Source organism: Leopardus geoffroyi, chromosome X (assembly GCF_018350155.1).
Source record: "Leopardus geoffroyi isolate Oge1 chromosome X, O.geoffroyi_Oge1_pat1.0, whole genome shotgun sequence".
Classification (NCBI taxonomy): Eukaryota; Metazoa; Chordata; class Mammalia; order Carnivora; family Felidae; genus Leopardus; species Leopardus geoffroyi.
In genome coordinates, this window is record NC_059343.1 from 15,098,406 (window position 1) to 15,122,181 (window position 23,776).

The 23,776-nt window shown below is 42.2% G+C and overlaps 1 protein-coding gene across 4 annotated transcripts in view; it reads left to right on the forward strand.

Moving 5' to 3' along the window:
* The window catches only part of PPEF1 (protein phosphatase with EF-hand domain 1), a 108,854-nt gene that overhangs the window by 21,704 nt on the left and 63,374 nt on the right, over positions 1-23,776 (forward strand). For all 4 annotated transcript variants that reach the window (XM_045471524.1, XM_045471522.1, XM_045471525.1 and 1 more), the window contains 3 exons: positions 14,406-14,533; positions 15,249-15,309; positions 22,896-23,059. In XM_045471524.1, the coding sequence (XP_045327480.1) occupies positions 14,406-14,533; positions 15,249-15,309; positions 22,896-23,059 (353 nt within the window). The remainder of the gene's footprint in view (positions 1-14,405; positions 14,534-15,248; positions 15,310-22,895; positions 23,060-23,776) is intronic.

A 23,776-nucleotide genomic window follows, 5' to 3' on the forward strand; every position in this document is an offset into this window, starting at 1 on the left:
TTATTCTGACTTCGTAATAATAAATCTGCTGAAAACTGAAGCAACGGTATTTACTTATATTTATCCATAAAAAGTTTTTCTCATTTAGAAATACTGTAAAATATAGAAAAGCATTTGGAAATAATTAATATTCCTCACTCCACTACCCAGAGACAACAACTGTTAACATTTTGATAATTTCTTTCCAGTTTTATTTTTTTTTGGTATAGTGTAGGTTTTTGATCATCCTAAACATTAATTTTTTGTAGCCTTGCTTTTGGCACTAAGACATTGTTACATAAACATCTCTCAAGTTGTTATAAATGCTTTGTAAACATTTTAACCATTACTGAACATTTCATTTAATGGATAGATCATCATATTCTTTTTTTTTTTAATGTTTATTTATTTTTGAGAGAGAGAGAGAGAGAGACAGAGTGTGAGCAGGGGAGGGGCAGAGAGAGAGAGGGAGACAGAGAATCCAAAGCAGGCTCCAGGCTCTGAGCTGTCAGCACAGAGCCCCATTCAGGGCTTGAACTCATGAGCCGTGAGATCATGACCTGAGCCGAAGTCAGACGCTTAACCAACTGAGCCACCCAGGCGCCCCAATCATCATATTCTTAATTATTCCTCTAACATGGGACCTTTTTTTTCACTAATATAAACAGTACTTAGAAGAATTTCTTTATGTAGTGTTTTTCCTTACTTTGGATTATTCCCATATTCAGGTGATTAGATATGAACTTATTGTGTTAAGGGTTATGAATGTTTTGAAAGCTCTTGATAGAAAATGGTAGCTATTATTTCCTGATTACTAACTATATTCTAGAGAGTGTTCACAATATTCTGCATCCTTTTTATTTAATCCTTGCAGTAAACCTGAGTCAAGCGTTACTATTCCTTTTTTGTGTAGTTGAAGAAGCTCTCACGCTCCGCGAGTGAGTACTTTTCGGGGTCAGATTACTAACCACTGCCAGAGTTGGGGTTTGAACCCAAGGAGTTCTGAGTACAGTGGGTTTTTTGCCGTCAACCGTCACACCCTTCTATGGTTCCTCCCAATGTCGCTGCTCTTGGAAACTAACTTTAATTAAATTTACTCCTACAAAGTACCTTTTATTTGCATAGTGCTCTTATAGTTGGATGGGCCCCTTCATATACATTTGATCTCTACAGGCTGTGAAAGGTTGTTCTCAATTTGTAAAAAAAGGAAACCAAGGCTTTGCGAGGCAAAGTGATTTGCTTAAGGACAGACACATAGCTAGTAAGTGGCAGAGCCCGCGTAAGGGCTTGCTTCCTGTTTCTCATGGTCTGACTAGAGTGAAGGGCTTTTCCCTCCCACTTTGGTCATTCGGCCTCAATACAGAACTCTGCCTCCTAGTGTATCAGGGCATTTTGGAGGAAAAGTAACCCACATATAAAATCGAGGCTACCCCTTCTTGTGGGCTATCTACCTTCCACGTAGAGAAGTAGCATCAATGCTGTATTATTATTATTTCGCTTCTTTTGTGATATGCAACGGGGAAGGGAACAATCATAGCTGTCATTTATATTGATTGCCTACTACTTTCGTTATTTCTATTTCTCTGCAAAACTCTTGGAGGAAGCTTCGATTAGTTTCCTTTTCTAGATGAGGAGACTGAACCTAGATGAAAGAACTGTCCAAAGTCATGTCCTAGTTCACCTGAATTGGAACCAGCTCTGACAGATTCCAAAGTCCATGCCCCTCTGGATATGCTGCCCTGACTTGTAAAATAGGAATTTATCAAAAAAATGGAAATGAAACATTGCAATTTCATTCTCCTGAGCTTCGCTTTATACTTAAAATTTTATATTGATGTATTTTGAATTAATAATCTGTTGCCTTTTCTTCCCCATGGAATACTCTGAGGACGCGATGATTTATTTTCTTTTATTTCTTCCCTGGAAACCACTTAGAAATGCATTTATTCATTTTCCCTAAGTGCTGAGGAGCCTACAAAGGCTATGCAGCGTTTTTGGCTGTGCACTTGGATGCTTTAAGCTATGAGAAATGGAAATTTTCTCTAATGGAGATTGTTCTTTTAAAAAATATTTGTTCTTTATTTTTACTTAAAAGTTTAAAAATACTAACTAGTAAACCAAATATTTCTTTAGTTCTTGGAATAACGTCTAGTTTATTTATTGTTTAAAAATCTAAGGAGCAAGCCATTCACAGCTGCCTGAGAGATCCCCTCCTTCCACCCCCAGCCCCGTATCTCCCACCTCCACATTCCCAAAGTTAAGTCCTTTGCAATGCTGTATATTTAAATTTGGGACCTTCATGGAAAAACAATCAATGGCATTGTTTCCTTTATCTTTGTTGATCTCTGAGGAGTTTTCTGAAAGTTTAGAGGGGCCTTTGCCGTTCTTGTTATTGTTGGATTTTCTTTTATAACTGCCACCAAGCGGTCTTTATTGGCATCGTGAGGTATAGCAGAAATCTCTGTGAGCTGGGATGTCCCTCATTTTCCTCCTCAGTGAAATGGGACATCAGATGAGATGCTCTTTAAAGTTCGTGCCACCCAAAGACTATCAATATGCTCTATAGCTGCGGGCACCTGTGGAGGGGTGGGGGCATTCATTTCCCCCTTCTGCTGCTTACTCCCTTAGCTGCTACCGCATTAACACTCTTAACGTGCTCACGTGCCTTTCCTCTTTTTTTCCTTTTCTTTGGGTTTGGGTACGTTTTTTCCCCTTCATGTCGTTCTGTTTTACTTTACCCCCAACTTCTTATCTTTAGAAATTGCAAACCTACAGAGAGAAGATGGAAGATTAATACAGCGAACCCCCACATCCCCGTCAGCTGGGTTCACCAGCTTGTTAACCCTTTAGCATTTTCTCTCTCCCGCTCTCCCTTCCTTCCCTTTCTCCGTCTCCTGCGCCTTCTCCATTTGACAGCAAAGCTGTAGACATTATGATATTAACCTCTATATACTTAGCATGAGTGTCCTAAAAAGAGGGTTTTTCTTTTATATAACTGTAATACTGTATCACACTGAAAAAAATTATAGCACTGGTGGATTAATATTGTTGAACATAGGGTTCATATTCAGAATTTCCTCATTGTCCAAAACGGCCTTTTGTAACTGTTTTTTTCCTTTCCCTTTGGAAGAAAGGCCTTCCCTTTCCCTCTGGTTCCCTCCACTGACTCTCCTCCCTCTCAGAGCTTATTCCTGAAGGGGACGTTCACAGTGCTGTCTCCCACCTTCTCGTGGTTCATTCCGTCCCACGGACAATGATTTTGACAAGTTCTTGAATGCCCTTGAAGCCCACCGGACCATTTTCCGTTCTTATTTTGCTGGGTTTCCTGGCAGTACTTGGCACTCTTGCACTCATGGCCCTTGGCTTCGGCCCATTCTCCTGGTTGTCCCCGTGTCTCTGAACTGTTTATAAGGGCTCCACTTTCTCCCAACTTTTAAATATTAGGATTCCTCTGGGTTCCTCTCGGGCCTCTTACTTTGTCACTCGAATGCTCTCCTTCGGTAACTTTACTCTCATGGCTTTCATTATCATCAGTATGTCAAAACTGCCAAATCTTCATTTTCGGCCTATATCATATACTATATCCCTGGTTTGTTGGCATCAGTTGGGAATCATTACATTTTATTTAATTAACCAATTCAATCAATTTAAACTCCCAGGATAATTAACATATAGTGTTATGTTAGTTTCAGGTGCACAATATAGCGATTCAACAATTCTATATACTCAGTGCTCATCACGATAAGAGTTCTCTTAGGGAATTATTTTATTTTATTTTATTTTATTTTATTTTATTTTATTTTATTTATTTATTGTAAGGTAAACTTCACGCCCAACATGGGGCTTGAACTCATGACCCTGAGATCAAGAGTTACATGCTCTACTGACTAAGCCAGGCAGGCGCCCCTTAGAGAATCTTTTTTTTTTTTAATGTTTATTTATTTATTTTGAGAGAGAGAGAGAGAGAGAGAGCGAGCGAGCACACAGGGGAGGGGCGGAGGGAGAGAGGGAATCCCAAGTAGGCTTCATGCTGTCAGCACAGAATTTAGGGAATCATTTTAAACAAGTACTTTTCTTTGTGGAAGGAGACCACTTTCTGCATCTGAAATTATGATCCCTTTCAATAATAATTTTTAGTTAGTTGTTCACTTTTTGATATGATAATGTGTGGCTCTTGAGGTTTATATAGGAATGGTACTACAAACACATTTATTGCCTGTATGAAACAGGCACACAAAAACCAAACATCCTTTTCATTTTTCACACCAATTAAATGCATCTTCATATTTTTTGTTTATTCGCTGTGTGACTAATCCACATCTACTTTTAGAAATGTTAAGTATTATGAGACTCTGCCACGGACTGTTTAGAGACCCACTCTAGAATCATGAGCTCTTGGGGGGTAGAAAGTATTACTGGAAGAGTATGAAGTCCCACCTCCCCCATTTAAATGCTTTTCACCAGCTTCTAGCCTTGACTAGACAGTTCACAAAGGAGCCAGCTTTTAGTTGGATCCTGTTAATTGTTAGAAAATCCTGTTACAAAGAGACATATTTCAACGGAGTATAAGAAAGGGCATTACCTGAGGCCCACTTGCCAGTTATTTCCTGTAATCAGAACACTTTTCTTACACAATTATGGCTTTATATTGCCTTATCTTTTCAGCAGCTGCAAAAGGCAAAAATTTAATGCTGATCGTATTTGACCTTGGGTGAATGAATGTGGCAGTATAACTCAGATTAGTAATTAATAACAGGGGAGACATAAAACAGAATTGCAGTCAAGACATTTAATTTTTTTTTTTCCGAGTGAGGATTAGAGGTCATGATTGAATTGTTGAATAGAACATATTTCCTATGAGAAAATTTTTCAATAATTTAAAATGCTAGTAGTACTTTTACAGAGCTAAATTTCTTACATAATTAAAAATATAATAGTTTTTAAAAATTGAGATCTTCCTGATAATTATTCTTTACAAAATTGGCAGAAATTCAAATGATAGAGAGCTCACGGTTACTTGTAAACTGTCGTTTTCGTGGTTTTACTGATTTAGCTTATTATTTCGGTATCGTACGGCTAAAGCTTCATATTTTCCTGAACTATGCTGTAGCCAAGGATTGCAATTCTTATGAAAACTTCCATAAGATGGGCTTCGTGTAATCTTTGTGTTGTTCCATTGCCCCGTTAAATAAAAGAAGGCTTTAAAATGGGGCATTTAACAATCTGAATCCTAATAAATGTAGAGAGAATGAGTTCGAAAATCACTATTTTTGCAACTACCATAGAAAGAATTCATTTGGGCAAAAACTATCCATGGATATTTTGGAGAACAGAATATATACACAGTCCTAAAGCATGTTCCTGAAAATTGTTTATTAATTGTAAAGAGGGAGCAAATAAATACATCTACAGTAGAGAATTTGACGTGGCCGCTGTGGGGCGATCCATCCGATCGGGTGGGGTCTGGTGGTGAAGGAAGTCACTTGAGGCAGAGCAAAGGCAAATGAAGTTTATTGAATATTCTGCCAAGGAGCATCAAAGGAGAGACTGTCTGCCAGGAGGCGGTGGGGGGGGGGCTATAGCTAAGGAGGGAAGGGTGAGGAGGTATGGGAACACATGGAATTTTCCTTTGTTTTGGTACCTGTGCTCAGTAGTAAGTAGTCCATTGGTCAGCTAGGGCCTATGGATATTTTTTTAAGTTCTTTTTTTTTTTTTTTTTTAAGATTTTTGTTTAGGGGCGCCTGGGTGGCTCAGTCGGTTGAGCGTCCGACTTCGGCTCAGGTCATGATCTCACAGTTCGTGGGTTCAAGCCCCGCGTCAGGCTCTGTGCTGACAGCTCGGAGCCTGGAGCCTGCTTCGGATTCTGTGCCTCCTTCTCTCTCTGCCCCTGCCCCGCTCATGCTTTGTCTCACTCTGTTTCTCAAAAATAAATAATAAAAAAAAATTAAAAAAAAAGATTTTTGTTTATTTATTTTATTTTTGAGAGAGAGAGAGAGAGAGAGAGCATGAGAGAGAGGCAGAGAGAAAGGGAGACAGAGAATCCCGAGCAGGCTCCACGTTGCCAGCTGGGGCTCAAACTCACCAACCGTGGGATCATGACCTGAGCCAAAACCAAGAGTCGGATGCTTAACCCACTGAGCCACCCAGGCGCCTGGGGGCGCGTCGCCTAAGGAGCCTGTTTGCACTTAGCCAGGTGGTGGACGCTGTGGGCCCTTTTACCTTACTCCAGTTTAACCAAGTAATCTAGGTTCATATCACCAGTAATGAGACAAATGAATGTCATCTGCCTTCTGATGTAACATACTTGAGAAAGACTCATCACTTATTCCTGCCAAAATATATAACCTGAATCTAATCATGAGGAAATAACAGACAGATCCAAACTGAGGGATATTTTAAATAACTAGCCTGTACTCTTCAAAAATTTCAGTGTCATTAAAAAGAAAGAAAGGCTAAGGAATTGTGTTAGAATAAAGGAGACTGAAGAAATGGTAGGCATGTGTGGAGAGAGAGAGCAAGAGAGAGAGAGTAGGAGAATGCGTATGTGACAAAATATTAACAATTGTACTATTCTCACCTTTCCCCATATGTCTGAAAATCTTTCAGAGAAAAAGTTAAGAATGTTCCAGTCCTGGGGCACCCGCGTGGCTCAGTCAGTTAATCTGACTCTTGATTTTGGCTCAGGTCATGATCTCATGGTTCGTGGGATCGAGCCCTGCATCAGGGTGCTGTCAGCACAGAGCCTGCTTGGGATTCTCTCTCTTTCCCTCTCTTCTCTCTCTCTCAAAATGAACAAATAAACGTAAACAAATAATATCCCAGTCCTGTGCAACCTGAGATGTGTTTGTTAAGTCTGTGGTGGCCGCAGCCTAGGGTTCTGCCCTTTGGGAATGCCGTTTATTAGCTCTTGCTTGTTTTCCCTTCTTCTCCCTCCTCCGTCCATTGCAGACTCCGTGAACCACGTCCTGGCATCATCTCGAGTAGCTTCACTGTAAACGTGGACAAGCCCAAATGCACTGGTGTCTCAGTTCCTTTATCTCCTAAACTCCAGCACCCCTTCCTCACTCTACTTGAGAGGCTCACTCCCCTTTCCTGGCCCCTGTGGCCACCCGCATCAGTTCTGCCTCTGTAGTCTTTATGACTATCCCATGTTCTGATCTCTTGATCTTCATTGAAACCTCCGGACCTTAGCCCCTTCCCATGTGTCTCTGTCTCCCAGCCCACGCTTGTCTTCACTTTCTTCCCCGTCCATCTCTATCCATCTTCTCTTGGCTGTCACTTGAGCCACTTAACCGATCATACACAGTAATCAGACTCTAGGCAATTTAAAAGAGAAATGATGGGTGAAGTGTTTAATGTTCCCAGACTACTTGCTAGCAAACTTTGCTACAATTCTTGATGCAGACGCCAAGGATGTTAGTGACTTGACTTGGATTTTTCTATAGGGATAATTCAGTTGTTTTGTTGCTGTCGTTGTTGTTTTAGTAGCCTTTAGAATTTGTCTTCTTTGTCCAGAAGCTTCTAAGCTGAGTGTTCACATGTACCTGCCCTATTTTGTCCTTGAATTGTTATTTTCAGCTTTGCAATGTGCAGTAGTAGGTAGGCTGAAGCTGTGGCCCTAAAAAAAAAAAAAAAAAAAAAAAATAGAAGGATGAATTAGAATATTTCAGAACTGGAGAGGATCTTAGAGATCACATAATTCCAAGTTCTCACGGTTCACGCGAGAGACTGAGGACCAGAGAGGTTAAACAATTTGTTCAAAGTTACACAGTTGGCACCTGCTTGAGTCAGAACCAAAATGGAAGTCTCCAGATGACCAATTCAAAATTTATTTTTTATTATCTCATGTGGACGGGTTGCTGGGTGGGTGAGCACATGAGTAAATAAAAAGTCAAAGAAAAGACCTCTAATTCTTGCCCTTCTCTGACCGGAACACCAGAGGTTTCCAAGAATGATAAATTTATGATCTCTCTTGTCATTTAGGGAGAGTGATGGTTTTGTTTGAAGTGCCCGTCAGTATTTGGAGACTGGGCCTCATGCTTTACTCTCATTTCCCTCTGAAGAATAATGCCTTCCAGGGGTGCCTGGGTGGCTCAGTCGGTTAAGCGTCCGACTTTGGCTCAGGTCATGATCTCACAGTCTGTGAGTTCAAACCCTGCGTCGGGCTCTGGTGGCAGCTCGAGCCTGGAGCCTGCTTCGGATTCTGTGTCTCCCTCTCTTTCTGCCCCTGCCCTGCTCACACTCTGTCTCTCTCTGTCTCAAAAATAAACATCTGGAAAAAAAAAAAAAAAAGAATGCTCTCTAGGGACAAGAATGCTGTGCAGGGTTGCCCGAGTTCGCGGATGAGTGAGCCTCACACGGTTCTTGTCTCGCTTGCTGCCCAAGAAGCAGACTTTGTGACCATCTCATGTCCACTGCGCATGTGCTTTGAGCCGTTTCTCCAGTGAAGTGAGAAGTCTCTCTATGACAGTCACACACTCTAGCAGATGGCAGGTGTGGAATAGTTGTAAACAAGAATAACCAAGAAGTCTGCGGTCCCAGAGTTAAGCCAGACTATAGTGTCATCATGCTTCAAAGTGCTGAAGGAAGAGATGGTTTCCCCCTTGTTTAAAGCCTTTGGCCACTAGTTGCTTCGTTCTCTTTCCAGTTCATTTGAATTCATTTTAATGACTTCTATCACACTTGAGCCTCTCTTTCTTCCTGACTGGATGTTAGGCCCCTTAAAGTTACATTAAATATTTGCTCATCCTGGGGCCTCCTCAGGAGGCCTCTGTCAGCAGACTTTCAAAAGCAGAGAGTCTTTAAATGCCTTATTGTCCTGAATGTAAGGTTCTGGTTTAAAGAACTGTCTGTCAAATAAACTCTCATTTGAAAAACAAACCAAAGATAAGACTCTACCAGTCAGCACGAAGAGAAACACAAGACAGAAAGTCTTAACTGAAGAGTAATTTCATCCACTCAGCATATATATACCGAGCATCTACCATGTTCCAGGGGCTGTTCCAGAGTCAGGGGTTGTAGCCGCTAACCCAGCGGACTAACATCCCAGCCCGTATGGAGATTACATTCTAGTGGAAGGAGAGAGCCAATTAACAAATGAGTAACATATGTGCTGTAGCAGGTAGTGATAAGTGCCAGGGTGAGAAAATAAGGAATGAGATGGACAATGGGCAGCGGGGTGCCATTTTGAAAAGAGGGGTCGGGAAAGGCCTCACTGAGAAGGCGGTCTTTGAGCCACGACTGTGCTCTCTAAAGGAGTGAGCCCTATGGATTCTGGTTGGCACAGTTCTTCTTGCTCCTGACTCTTGGGTTCTGGGATGGTAGCCTGTTTGTCCACAGTAGTTTGTGAAATTTTTAATGAATTTATGTATCATTAGGAAATGTGGGGGGGGGGGCACTAGAAGTTGTTAGACTGGAGAGAGGCGATTATTGTGTTATGCCCACCTTACTTAAAAAAAATTTTTTTTTAATGTTTATTTTGAGAGAGAGAGCAAGCATGAGCAGGGCAGGGGCAGAGAGAGAGAGGGCGGGTTCTAGGCCTTGAGCATCAGCACAGAGCCCGATGTGGGGGGCGAACTCACGGACAGCGACATCATGACCTGAGCGTAAGTCGGACGCTTAACCGGCTGAGCCACCCAGGCGCCCCTCCCACCTTACTTTTAAAAAAAAAAGCATCTGCTATTTATTGAGTGCTTCCTCTGTGCCAGGCAATATGCTAAGCGTTTTATATTAGTCACTCAATTAATTGGTATATTACTAATACCTATAGCAACACGTTACTAGTACATTATTATACATTACTAATAGATTATTGTTCTAACAGCCCTAGAAGGTATTCATTCATTTGTTCAACGCATATCCGTTGCCAGGCCTTACCCCAGGTGCTGGGGTTATAGCAGTGAACAAAATGAAGTCCCTATTCTCGTGTAGCTTAGCTAATAGGGGAAGATAGACAATAAACACATAACCATACAAGCATATAGAATGCCAGATGGTAAAACGTGGAACGGAGAACAACAGAGCAGGTGAAGAGCATAGAGAACGTGAGGTAGGGAAGGTATGGGAGGGAGGAGATACTGTCTCATTTTTTTTGTGGCTGATTCCAAGTGCCACCCTGGGTTGTACGACATTATGGTTAAAAGCCCAGTTTCTGGAATAACAGAGATCCGGATTTGACTCTGTGTTCTCCCAAAGACAAGTGATGTGACCCCAAACAAGTTATTCCTGAGCCTCAGTTTCCTTATCTGTAAAATGAGGATAATGTCACTTCGTAGGATTGGTGGGAGGATTAAATCAAATGAAATGAAATGATCTGCATAAAGCACCAAGCACAGTGTCCGGCACAAAACCAATGCTCTGAATTTTTGTCTTATTCATTGACCTACGTGGATATTTAATTTCTCACAAACTCCCACGATAATGATGGCCACTATGGGAAAGAAGCCACGGGAAAACCAAACCCAAAACACCCTGGCTTGGTAATAGAGAATCCACCTGTGCTGGAGACAGAAAATTGGCCAGGTAACTTGTTAAACCCATACTGTTGCTTCCTTCTAGAAACGAAAATAGGAGGCCCTTGGGACACATATGGCAATAGCTTTAACTCTGGTTTTTTTTCTGCATGGAATTAATGTGCCGGGGAAGACAAGCCCTGTCACCAGTCACGTGATGAAGCAGCAGGACCAGAAGGGGACCTAGGCTGTCCAGCAGGTTCAGGACTGGATGACACAGGTCTTCAACTCTGCACACAGGGTTGGGGGAGGTATGGGGCCGGCAACCCGTCGGGTAGGGTTTCTCGTACCTGGGCTCTAACCTTTGCCGTTTTGGGGGTTCCTGCTCCAGGAGAGCGTCCTCAGCTGGCTAGAGCGGCCGTGCGGCGAGCGGGTGGGTTCTTAGGAATCAGGTGAGGTTTTCGAGGTCGGATGTTGGTCCATTCAACCCTGCCCTGCCCGTCTCCTTCCCTGCGCCAGAGAGGGCCCTGGGGGTGGGGGTGGGGGGGGCCGTAAGCCAAAGGAGCAGTAGCGGGATGTGAATCAGAGCCCCTTTTATCAGCCGCTGCCGAGGTACTCAAACCCCGATGTGGGATTCTGGGAAGGGCCTGAGCTGGAGCGTCCGGGAAGTTGGACGCTTGAGGCCTAACCTGAGCCTGCTTTTCCCACCCAGTGACACCGGCTCATCGGGCCGGGCCTAGTCGGGAGGCAGAAACCATAGAGTGATCTGACGACAGAGGTGAATTTAAAGAACTGTCAATCGGGCGTCGAGTTGTTCCTAGGTCACCGAAAGGTCCCTGAAGGAACCCTAAGGTATACAGAGGTAGCAATTACGGGGAAGTTACCATCTGTAGGGCTGAGAGACAAAGGGGAGAGGTTGGAATTCTTAAAATGTAGAAGCTTGGAGGAGGGTTCCCGCAGCATTGGAACGCAGACCTTGGAGAATGGGGGCTGCCCGGCTGGCGCTGGTGTGTCTGAGGGGCTGCTGGGAGGCTGGTTTTGCAAGTGCTGGCTAACTGCAGACTGGATCCAGTGCAGCTACCAGGAGAAACTGCTGGGGGGGGGGGGTTGCAGAATGGGGGTGCAGGGTGGAGAGCCGTTGCTAGGTTCCACTAACAGGAACGGGAAGCAGATGGGAAGGAGTGTGTCCCTGGTTCCTTCCTCCAGCCTCACTGTCGCCCCCCACTCCCCCTATTGGCAGAGCATCAGGGAGCGGACTAGAGGAGTGTGGGGTGACAGCTGACACGTGATAGCTTAGTAAGTGGCATTCATGCCCAGGTGTAGGGGCTCAGGTACCGGATGGTGCATTTTCCAGCCGGGAAGGGGGTGGGGAATGCCTTTGGAGCAGAAGAAGAAATGCAGGAGCCGGGGAACTGAGCATTGTTGTCTCCCTTCCACTCCTACTAGTAAAATATAGCCCGTGAAAGTACTGTGTGCCTTATCAAATAAAATGGCAGCTCCCGCCTGGGGGTGGGGTGGGATCCCAGCAAGGGATGGGGCAGAAGCAAGGCAGAGATAGGGCAGGGGGCTTGGATCACCTATTTCCCCTCGTGGAGGAGGAGTAGAGGTGGTAGTTAACGTACGTCTAGCTTAGTGGCAGGCACATAGTAGGCATTCAAGGAATGGTGGCAGTTCTTACTCAAACGAAGGAAAGGTGCAAATGGTTTAGGGAATGAAGTAACTGGCGATAGTGGAGAGAGCCCAGAGTTTGGACTCGGAAGAGCTGAGTCTGTACTAGATAAGTGACTAGAAACAAGATACTTGCTTCTCTGAACGCGAGGTTTCCTTATGTGTCACGTAGATGATACTTGTGGGGACCAAGTGTCTTACAGTCCACCCTTAACATGTGGTCGCTGCTTTGTTCCATTATTAATTATCGAAATGATAAGCATGGTTATTTATTATTGGTGGTGCAAATCCTAAGTAGAAGAGACTTTAGTGATCATTTATTCTACTACAGCACTGTGCAGATGAAGAAACTGAGGCACAGAAAAAGGTCAGTAGCTCTATGGAGGTTAAGAGCGTGGGCTACAGATCAGTGAGACCTGGGTTCAAGCCCTTGCTGTTCATTTCCACTTACTGGCTAGTCTCTCTCAGCCTCACAGTGCGGTGAGGATCATGGAAAAGAGTCCATTGCCCGACCCTCAGTAAGTGCTCAGTAAATAGCCCTGGACAGTTCCGCTGGGCTTGATGAACAGAGAGAGCCCCTGAGGTCAGGGTTGGTTGGTCATGACAGTGACTGTCCCGTAGAACAGACCTTTCAGGTGAGCCTGGGCTCTCCATATGGTGAGAACACTCGAGATTTTCAGCCTCCCAATCATTTGCTTTATCATATTGAACAAGTCACTCTGTTTCTTCTCCCTGTGGTTTTTCCCTGTAAAGATCATGATACTTGACCTCATGTCTACTTCCTGGGGTCTTCTGGAAGCTGAATAATGAAATGAGTGTCTCTGGAACCGGAGAGCCTTGGAGAAACTCATAAATAAGTACGCTCAGATGACTAGTAATACCACAGCAGTATTGAGCCGGGGATCCTGGGACGGGAGGCTAGAATCCTGCTTTTAGAATTCAAATTGTTCTTGTTATAGTCAACTCTTAATTTTTATGTGCTAACTGGGAAAAATTATAACATGAATAAAAGAAGCCAGCTGGTGTTGACTGCTCTTCACTCTAAAATTTGAGGAAGGCATAAGAGACTATATTTTAAATCTCATTATCTCTCACCTGATTGCCTTCTTCAAAGCTATGAAGCTACAGGATGGTTCCAAGGCTCAGAGCCCCAGAACGGAGTCAGTGTGCCTGAATAATCCACAAACAAGACCATGCTTATCCCTGCAGTAGCCGTTTGTTTAGCCATTTATTAACCAGGCGTGGGGCTAAACTCTTCACCTGTAGGATCTCCTTTCATCCTTCTTGTAACTCTGGGAAGGAGGGAGGTGTGTTCATTTATCCATCTTCTATCAATTGAATCTCAGGTACGGAGGCTGGAGCGAATTGTACTTTTCAGTTCATTGTACTTTGCCATCCCTGGTCTGTGCAAGACCCTTTCTTATCTTAGTTAATTAATTTGCTTGCTCCTTTTTACCCGTGCACCCCATACCCATTCACCCCCCCCTTCCCCGTAAATACCCACTCTATTGGTTTAATGTCTTTTCCTTCGTATATATTCTTAGGACATGTATATTTTGGGTTTGTGTATACGTATTTTAAATTTATGTAAAGTGATGTGTTATATTTCATTGTCTTTAACTTGTCAACAACCGTTCTAACTGAAGCGCTGTGTTTTTAAGACCCAGCCACGTTGCTGTGGGTTTACTTAATCCATTGCTTCGAGCTGTGGCCTGATGGCCCGTGGTGTGCACCTACCAGAGTTACACATTCTCCTTCCTAGTGGTGGACAGCCAGGCCCCATTGGTGGCAAACTCCCTAGTGTCACAAACAAAGAAACACCGCCACCCCGTATGTCTCCCTCTTGGGCCGTGTGAGGATTGCTTGGGGGTACGTGGTGAAGAATGGAATTGCTACTTCATAGGGCATACGTAGACTTCCTATGCCTAAGTAGTGCCGGGGCTAGGTGCTGTTATTTTCCCCAGTTTACAGATGAGGAAGCGGAGGCTTTGAGAGTTTTAGTGACTTCTCAAAGTCACACAGGCAGTAATTAGCAGAGCCGGGATTCAAATTCATGCCTTCTTGCCGCCCAAACTCTACTGACAGTGGCTAGGCCATCAGTGTTCTCTGAGTATTTGAGACTTGAGGACATTTTACAAAAATCTAAAGGTCAATTTCACCGTCGTTGTTATGTTCTTAGAACCTGGAAATCCAGGCAGACTGGGTTTTGTTTTGTTTTTTGTTTTTTTTCCGGAATACCTCCTTCCCCAATCCCACAGCTGCATGGTAACTGGTTTTCTCTAATTTTCATATCCTGTGGCGCTGCAGTGCTCAAAGCTGCATTGGTCATCCAGAACTGGTACCGGGGCTACAGCACTCGATTGAAGGCCAGACAGCGCTATGCCCTCACCATCTTCCAGTCCATCGAATACGCCGATGAACAAGGCCAATTGCAGGTCTGTTTTGCAAGCTCGTCTCTTCTTTTGGTGAAGTGCTTCTCTTTACCCCTCATAATTGAAAAAACAAAGAAAGTCGGGGTCCGTTTTAAGCTGAGGAACCTTGGCGAAAACTGTAACGGAGGATGTAGTGACACTGCCTTGGAACTAGCCGTTTGGAGAGGGTGCGATTTGGCAGGAAGATGGTGTTTTTCAGTTCTGAAGTCCACATTTTGAAGAGGGCTGCCAGATGTCTAGTCAGCTGATGAAAAATGGCCTTATTCTGTTCTTGGGTACGTGCCCCAATAGTAAAGTTGTCACTTTATGAAGGAAAAAATACTTGAAGGAGTTAAAAAATGGAAACATTTCCCAAGAACAAACCTGTGAGAGTTCTAGAAGAAAATATAGATGAGTGAGGAAGGCCTTTTTCAAGCTTGCAAAAGTGATGTATGAATCCAGCGTTAATGCTTATTAGCAGAAAAAAAGTACATTTTTAACAATAAAAAGGAGGGAGGATCTGTGATATCCTGTGTGTCTCTGGGGGAGGTGCGGCTCACCAGCGAAGGGCCAGGAGGGAGGTGGGAGGCAGGTGGAGGTGGGACCTGTTAGCACCTAAGGCAGCTGGGAGATGACTGTTCCAGAAGAGTGAAGAGCACTTGCTTGGAACACCAACAGCATTTGCCACAGTAGCTGTTTGGGGGCCATCAATTGACTAACGTATTTTTATTTTGTCCAGCTATCCAACTTCTTTTCCTTCATGTTGGAAAACTACGCACATATACATGAGAAAGATCCCGGTAAGTACAATGTTTAGTCTTTTGAAAAGCAGTCATTACATACCGAATTGCCCTCTTCAAGGGATGTAAACTCCGAAGATGGGAGAACGCTAAGAAATTAAAACGATGCTCACCTGTCTTACCTTTGCGACCCCAAACAACTGGTGAAATCAGGTCAAGTGGCTTTTTTCGCTGATTGTTGTTGACTTGACTAAATTGGTCATTTACTTTTTTTCACTTAGAAAAAGCTGAATTCGATTTCACTCAATGTTAATTTGCTGAACACCTTCTCTGAACCACAATCTCTTGATATACAGAAAGTAGCTTAGTGAAAAGGATCTTATTTTTTATCCACAAAAACTTGTGTGCCGAGAGATCAAACTGTCTTGAGGATCTCGTGAAACGAATCTGGGGGGAAATGGTGGCTTGAACACGGTTGTCTGTTTTGCCGCATAGCCAGCTGTCTGTCTCTCTGTCTGTTTATCATTTATTTAGTCCTTCTGAAATGACTAAGGAAATCATTTCAGGGACAGACAATGTAGAGATGGTTCAAAATGGTTTCAAAATGATGGTTATTCCCGGGGCATGCATTTGTTCTGCAAATCAAGATGCCTGTTGTTCTCTTCAAGGTAGATGCTCGACTCACAGACTCACTGTTCTTTAATTTGGGTCATTTTTTGGTTCTAATTAAAAGTCTATGTCATCTAAGAGCTTCTTTTAAATCATCTAGCGAGCACCCTTCAAAGCGGCAAAAGAATAGTGTTTTAATGGCATGCCTTGAGCTGAGCGCATATGTATGAAACTAATTAAAGCATTTAATGATCCGTAGGAGCTTTCTAAATGGTAGAATAGCCAAACCTGAGGAGTGGGGAGTGGGCGGAAGTGGGTATTTTGCCATTTTCTTTCTTTCAGATAATTGCAATTTGGAGACAGTTGTTTGTGCTTCATGTTCTTTGGCAAAATATTTCTGAGAGGAAATATAATGATGGTGAAATGAAACGGCACTCTTTTTGCTAATGACCTACTCTTTGGATCTGGTCTGTGTACTGGAATCACTTACCGAGATTCACAGACACAGATGGCTGGGTTCCAGCCCGGAGATATTTACTCAGGCTCTGTATTTTTAAAAAATATGCATGTAAAAAAAAAAAAATCTGCAGGTGATTCAAAAATATTTAAAAATTTTTACCAAAGAAGGGGACAGTGTTTTAATCTTCTGATGTAGACTTTTCTTGAAGTCTAACCTATGTTAAAATAAGTACCCAAATCACAAGTATATGACTCAGTACATTTTTTCAAAGTAAACAGGCCCTTGTAACCTGCGCCCAGAAGAAAGAAAACATTTTCAGAGCCACAGAAGCCTCTCTCCTGCCCAGTCACTTCCCAATTCCTCCATCATGACTTTCCTGTCTTCTGTATCCTAGATTGGTTTGGCTGGTTTTGAACTTCACTCCATAAGTGGAAGCATACGGTGTTGAGTCTGTCTTTCACTCACCATTGTATTTGCGAATGTCATCCACGCTGTTGCGATTTGGTCATTCTCATTGCTGAATAACACTTCACTTTATGAATATGCCAACACTGATCCGTTCTGTTGTTTATGGACATTTGGGTTATTTGCAGTTTGGGTAATTTAAATGGTACTGCTATGCACATTCTTGTGCATGTCCTTTTTGGTGAACATACAGACCATTTTCTCTTGCTGTATACTCATTTTCAGTTATCTATTGCTGCATAACAAACCACCCCCAAATTTAGTGGCTTAAAAACAGCAACCATTTAACTCCTTGTGATTCTGTGGATCACGCAGGTTGAACAGGGCTCAGTGGGGATGGCATGTCTTTGTTCCATGTGGTGTCACTCAGCCTCACTCAACCTAGCTGGGCTGTGTAGGGAGGTCTAGGTGGGCCTACTCGCATGGCCGGGACTTTGGTGTTGGCTCTGAACTTAGGTACCTCAATTCTTTCTGTCTAGCGGGATATCCCGGAATTCTTTACCCAGTAGCTGGATCCCAAGAGGACAAAGGCAGAAGCTACGACGCCTTTAAGGCCTATTCTTTGGAACTCACACAAAATCAGTTCTGCCGTATTCTATCGGTCACAGCAGGTCACAAGGGCAGCCACAGATTCACAGGGTTAGGAGAGCTTCGGCTCTTGCCAGGGGAAGCAGTGGCATTCTACAGTAAAGGGACGCACACACAAAGAGGGGTGATGCACTGGGGGCCAGGATAAAGATGGACTGCCACCCAGGAGTGGAAGTTTTGGGTTACAGGGCATGCGTATGTCCAGCTTTATTAGATACTGACAAACCGTCTTATAAAATTATTGTACCAAGTTATGTTGCCACCAGTAGATGAGAGTTCCAGTTGCTCTCCGTTCTCTTCAACGCTTGGAGTTGTCTGTCCTTTTCATTTTGGCCATTCTGCCAGGTATGTAGTAGTATCACATTTCTGCTTTAATTTGTGTTTCTTTGGTGAGCGTCGAAATTGTGTGCCTTTTTGTGTATTTATTGGCCATATGAACATCCTGTTTGGTGAAGTGCCTGTTCAGGTCTCCTTCCATCTTTCTATTGGGTTAGCCACTTTTTTTTCTTACCAGTTTTGAAGAGTATCCAAGTATTCTAAATACGAGAATATGAACCTTTGTTAGAGAAACATATTGCAAATATCTTCTCCTAGTCTTTGCCTTTTGTCTCCCCGATCTTTAAATGCTGTCTTTCGATGATAACAGACATTCTTGATTTTAATGTAGTACAATTTTTTTTTCTCTTTATGGTTAGTGCTCTCTGCATCGTATTTGAGAAGTCTTCGCCTGATATCAATGTGTGTGTGTGTGTGTGTGTGTGTGTGTGTGTGTATTTGTGCGAAAATAAATACAGGAGAAACCTATAGGATGAATCAGAAACTAATGACATTGTTTACCTACAGGGGATGAGCGGATGGGTGGGAATAGGGGAAAAAGAATGGGAGAGGTGGGTAGAGGACTGAGGGAGGAGTAACATTCCTCTGAACGTACCAAAGTAGAACACACACAGTGACAAATGAATTTCACCGTATTACAAACGAGTAACAAAATCACCTCATGGAGGTGGTGAAGAAACAAACTAATCTAAGTAACATTGGAGAATAGGGCTTTAACTATAATGTGTCTTGATGAGGGTTCATTTATATTTTCGCTGTGTGGGGTTTGCCGAGCTTCTGTGATATCTAGGTTGGTATTTTCCATCAGGTTTAGGAAATTTTTACCCATTAATTATTTAAAATACCTTTCAAGTCTAAATATCTTTTTCTGTGTGCATCCCTACTTTTAAACTTAGAAGGCCTTGAAATATTTAAAATGTGGATCGCTATGCCTGTATTTCTAGATTTTTTTATGGTTTGGCTTTTAAAATTTTTAACACTTCATACATTTTGGATTTTTTATATTAAACTAAAAAAGGGAATTTGGATGCCTCGTGGTTGAAAACAATTTAAAAACACAGCTAAAAAGACAATGTCCAAGCAGTTAACCAATTTTTCCCACAATATTTCTGGTAATGTACCTTTTCACCATGGTTTATAGTACCTCCTTCATCATGTATTCATTAAAAAATGTGTAATAGGGCATATTTCTAGGCTGTCGTTTCTCTTATACATCTCTCTCTTATAGAGTCCTTGAATCTTACTGATCTGATTATTGACATAACAGAAAAATTGATGTACAGATTAGTTCTGTAGGTTGATTTCCTTTAAAAAACGTTCCAGCTTTATTGAAATATAATTGGCACATAACAACGTATAAATTTAAGGTATACAATGCGGTGATTTCACATATGTGTATATTATGAAATGATTACCACAATAAGGTTAGTTAACACTCCCCTCATCTCACAGTTACAATTCTTTTGTGTATGGCAAGAACTTTAAAAATGTACTCTTAGCAATTTTCAAGCACCCAAAAGAGGATTGTTGACTAGGGTCACCGTGCTGTGCATTACTGTAGGTTGCTTTCTGATGGCCCTCTTTGGTGGGATGGCTCCATCAACGTCCCCCAAGGTCTGTTTGGCAGAAGGGCTGTGACCCTAAGTGGGGTATATTTAGGGACCAGAAGATCACTTCACATTTCCGGAATAATGGTTTGAACTCTGAGGCACAGGGTTAGCGGAGACATTCTGGGTGTTCCGCGGGTGGGAGGTGACCTGGAAGCAATTCATTCCTGCGTCCTACTACTTAGTTGCTCAAACCAGTTCCTAGGACTTGATGGGGAGACTTCACACATCCACCGCACAGGTAGAGAGTGGCAGCTGCTGTACGTAACAGTAGGTTTAAACGGAGCTTGATGGAAGTGGGGAGTGTGAGGAAGTGTGCACAAGTGTTGTTTTGACTATTCTTTCTGCTTCCCCGCTCGGCCAGAACGTCCTATCATACCCAGCTATTTTATACTTTTTGTTGTTATGGTCAATAGGTTATTTTCCCCATTCTGTCTCCCCGGTGATTCTTGGTAGTCTTTAACAAGCCTTTGATTCATACCTGTTTGCATTGTGCTCCTATCGAATAAGAATGTTAATGAAATTATTATTGCTGGCATTTGTTAAATGTTTGCCGTGTGCCATGTCTTTCAAGTGCTTTAAATATTTCATTTAGTCTGCATGACAAACCACTGAGACTGCTAGTGTTATCATTCCCTTTTGTCAGATGGGAATGTTGAGGCTTAGGAAGTAACCTCCCGAGGTTATGCGTCTCAGCAGTGGTAAAGCTGTGGTTCAGACCACTGTGCTTAAACCTCTGTAGTATCGATCCTGTCACTTCTGGGAGTTTCTCAATTGATTTTCGTGAGTATGGATATTTAATCACACTGGTCACAAGTAACGTTATTTTTGCATCTTTCTATCCAGTAGTCACTGCTCTTAATCCGGATTCATATTTGAGGAATGAAATAACTATAAATGCAGTTCAATTGGTGCTTTTTCCCCCCCAGCCATATTTGGAGCTTGTTTTCAAAGTGACACGTGGGTGGCAGAGGCAGAAATTGTGTGTGTGTGTGTGTGTGTGTGTGTGTGTGTTTAATTGTGGGCTTTAAAATTTTCCCTGTCCAGATTTTGAGTTTTACTGGGAAAAAGAAACGATTATACGTGGTGGGGTATTTTTGAGGCATTTTCTTTAGAACAACTTGTAAAGGTATCATTTGGTTATAATTCAAGATTTCATTATATTTAATTAGTTTAGATTCATGTTGACAGAATTGTGAATCAAATAGGTAAGGATTCATTCAAATTACATGTTGCACAAATTTTCATGTATTGTTGGCATTCATTAAATTACTCTTATTAGTTATAATAGTTACAGCCCACAGTACTTGCCTTTGAACTGTTGAAGCTTTTGATTGTGTTCGTATTATGATCCTCCTTAGCTACCATATTAGGAAGAGAATCTATGTTATTTTTTTAATGTGGCTGAAAATCAGCAAAAGGATTATGATTTTTAAAAAAAGGGCCACGATTTGATGTTTACTGATATTTCATTTTGGGTAGCTTTTTCTAAGAAATGGAACTTGTAAGGATTGGAGGTCAACGAATGTATGGAAAGAAGGGCCAGACCAAGCTTTTTTTGTGCATTTTAAAGAAGAAAAGCGATATTTTAATTTTGTTCCTAAAAAACAAGACTGCCTTTTAATGACTGGAACTGATGCAATTGGCTTGATGTGCCAGCTGATGAGAAAGGGGGAGCGGACAGAGCATAGGTGAAGGCAGTGATTGGGAAAAGAAAATCGTTTCATGCTTGTGCTTCACACAGTTGGGTTTACTCAATAAGTCAGTTATAAGATAATCTAGTGAGGCTGGTGGGGCTCTTTTTATTTTTCCTTGTTGTTGTTGTTTGCCCAAGAGGAGCCCGATATTTCCGTGTATAGAGTTAGGAAGATTTCTCTCTGAGAATGGAGCGGTACGATTGTTAAGACGGTTAACTGGAGTATTTAGGCTTTACTGCTTGCGGAGTAGAATCTGAGATAAAATTTACCAAGCTCCTCTGCGTTTCTAATTTTCAAACATAAAATGGAATAATTAAGTTATTCTCAAATCTCAAATCAAATCCAAATGAGAAAAATACCCTCTGCTGGGCCACACTGAAGACAGACATTATTATTCCTAAATTTAACTTCTTATAAAACATCATCAACCACCACCAAAGAAGTATTGGAGTATACAATAACTTAGTAAGCGTGTTTAAGTTACCAAATATGACTTATTTTAGAAAAATGTTTTCAACTTTAGTTCTTAACTGTAATCTCTCAGCATAAACGGATCATGGAAAAAAAAAAAAAAAACAACGTATTCTGTTTACATCAGCTAACGTCACACCTTCCAAACATGTCCACTCTATTCAAAAATATAGAAACTTCTTGCACAGAACTTCCGATTGATGGGCTTGGTAGCAATTCAATGCTAATGAATTGAAGTGTACATCGTCATCTTCTATAGCGCTTATCTATTAAGGAAATAATACTGTGTGTTAAACAACCACAATAGCTCGGTGGCAGGTTAAGAGACATTTCTTTTGGCCCACAAATCTACAGGTTATCTGAGTGCTTCTCCTGATCTTGGCAGGCTTGATTTGGTGGTTTTTCTCAGGTCTTGGCTAGAATTCACTCATGTATGCGGAGGTCAGCTGGCTAATGACTGATCTAGGATGGCCTTGACTGGGGTGACTCAGTTTTGCTCCCCCATAGTCTTGAAGCTTTCATTAGACTAGCTTGGGCTTTTTGGTAGTCGCATGGGTTCAAAAGAGAGAACATGGAAGCACGCAAGGCTTATAGACTCTGGTGAGAGTAACTGCAAATCACGTGCAAAAGAGCAAGTCTAGGAGTTGGGATGGACAATTGGAGTCACTTTTGCAACCAGTCTCTACCGTATCCCCTTTCATCTTTCTCCACCTGAATTGGCCAGATTTCTGTACTTGGGCTGGCTATTTCATAGGCAGTCTAGCAAGAAAGGGACTCTGAGTCTCAGCCCCTACTGATAGGGGCAGTGCAGACAATCTGTTAACGTAGAAATGTGTCTCTGAATGAGAGGCCCTTTGGGTATTTCTGCCTGTGGTTCGTCATCTAACTCTATTTGCTTTGTTAACAAGAAGAAAAAAAATCACACCAAAAAAATCTGTTTCTATCTGAAGAGAGAAACAAATCGATTACAGCCAGGTAAAGTTTGAAGTGTTTCACGGGAAAAACTGAATATTGCAGTTTAATTTTCTGTAGATCATGAATAGCACAGATGTTTGAATCAAATACAACGCACTGTTATGTTTTCAGCCCTGTTTGTAAAAATCCAAGGTGTAAGAGTGGGCAAAAAAGGTAGAGGTAGTTTCAGAGCATCAGAGTACCTCGACTGACCAGTTTTTCCTGTGTTTCTCCTTTTCCTCTCCATCAATCAACTCACTGCTTTGATACAGTATCCACTCAGGAAGGGAGGAGGGTGATTCATGTGAATATACCTAATGATCTGAGAACAGATCCTTCCTCATGGTTATATGTGAGATATCTTGGTATTCATAACATGTAGCACAGTGCCTTACACAGGCTCGATATTCAAGAAGGTATTGATTGAATTTAAGTATGGTAATGTCTTTCCTTTTCCAGAAATAGTTGCTCGACTTTTCAGTAGCACCCTCCAGGACTACAAGGATAGACAGGACTATGTCGCATTTGTGGAAGTCCCAAACTCCTATAACGGTCCTCGACTGCAGTTTCCTCTCACCTTTACTGATATTGACTTACTCGTTGACGCCTTCAAGCAACAACAGGCAAGTGGAAGCAGATACCGCCCTGATTCTTGTACATAACATGTGCTCAGTGACCATCCGTTGAATGAACGGATGAAAATACTGCAGCAGAAATGCGTTCTCTTGGGGGAAAAGCTTCATACTGAGAGTTATCCTCTGCTTTGCTTCACCTATTAAACCGAAGTCTCCTCGGATGTACAGAAATCTCCTATCTATAGGCTCACTGCGTTCCCTTTTTTTCTTTTTCTGAGCTATAATTCATATGTCATAAAATGCATCATTTTAAGGTGAGTGGTTTAAGGGTGAGGGGATGGGCAAAATGGGCGAAAGGGACTGGGAGATCCAGGCTTTCAGTTATGGAGTAAGTCGTGAGGATAAAAGCTACAGCCTAGGGAACGTAGTCAATGGTGTTGTAATGGTGTTGTATGGTGACAGATGGTAACTACACTTGGGAGCACAGGGTAACGTGTAGACTTGTCGAATCACTGTCCTACACCTCAAACTAATGTAACATTGTGTGTCAACAATTCTTCAATTAAAAATAAAGTGTACAATTCAGAGATTGTTAGTATATTCACAAAACTGCACAACCCTCACCAATATCTGATTCCAGAACATTTTTGTCACCTCACAAAGAAATGCCATACCCATTCCCATTCCCTTCTCCTTCACCCCTGGCAATCGCTAGTCTAGTTTCTGTCTCTGGGGATTTGTCTCTCTCGGACATTTCATACAAAT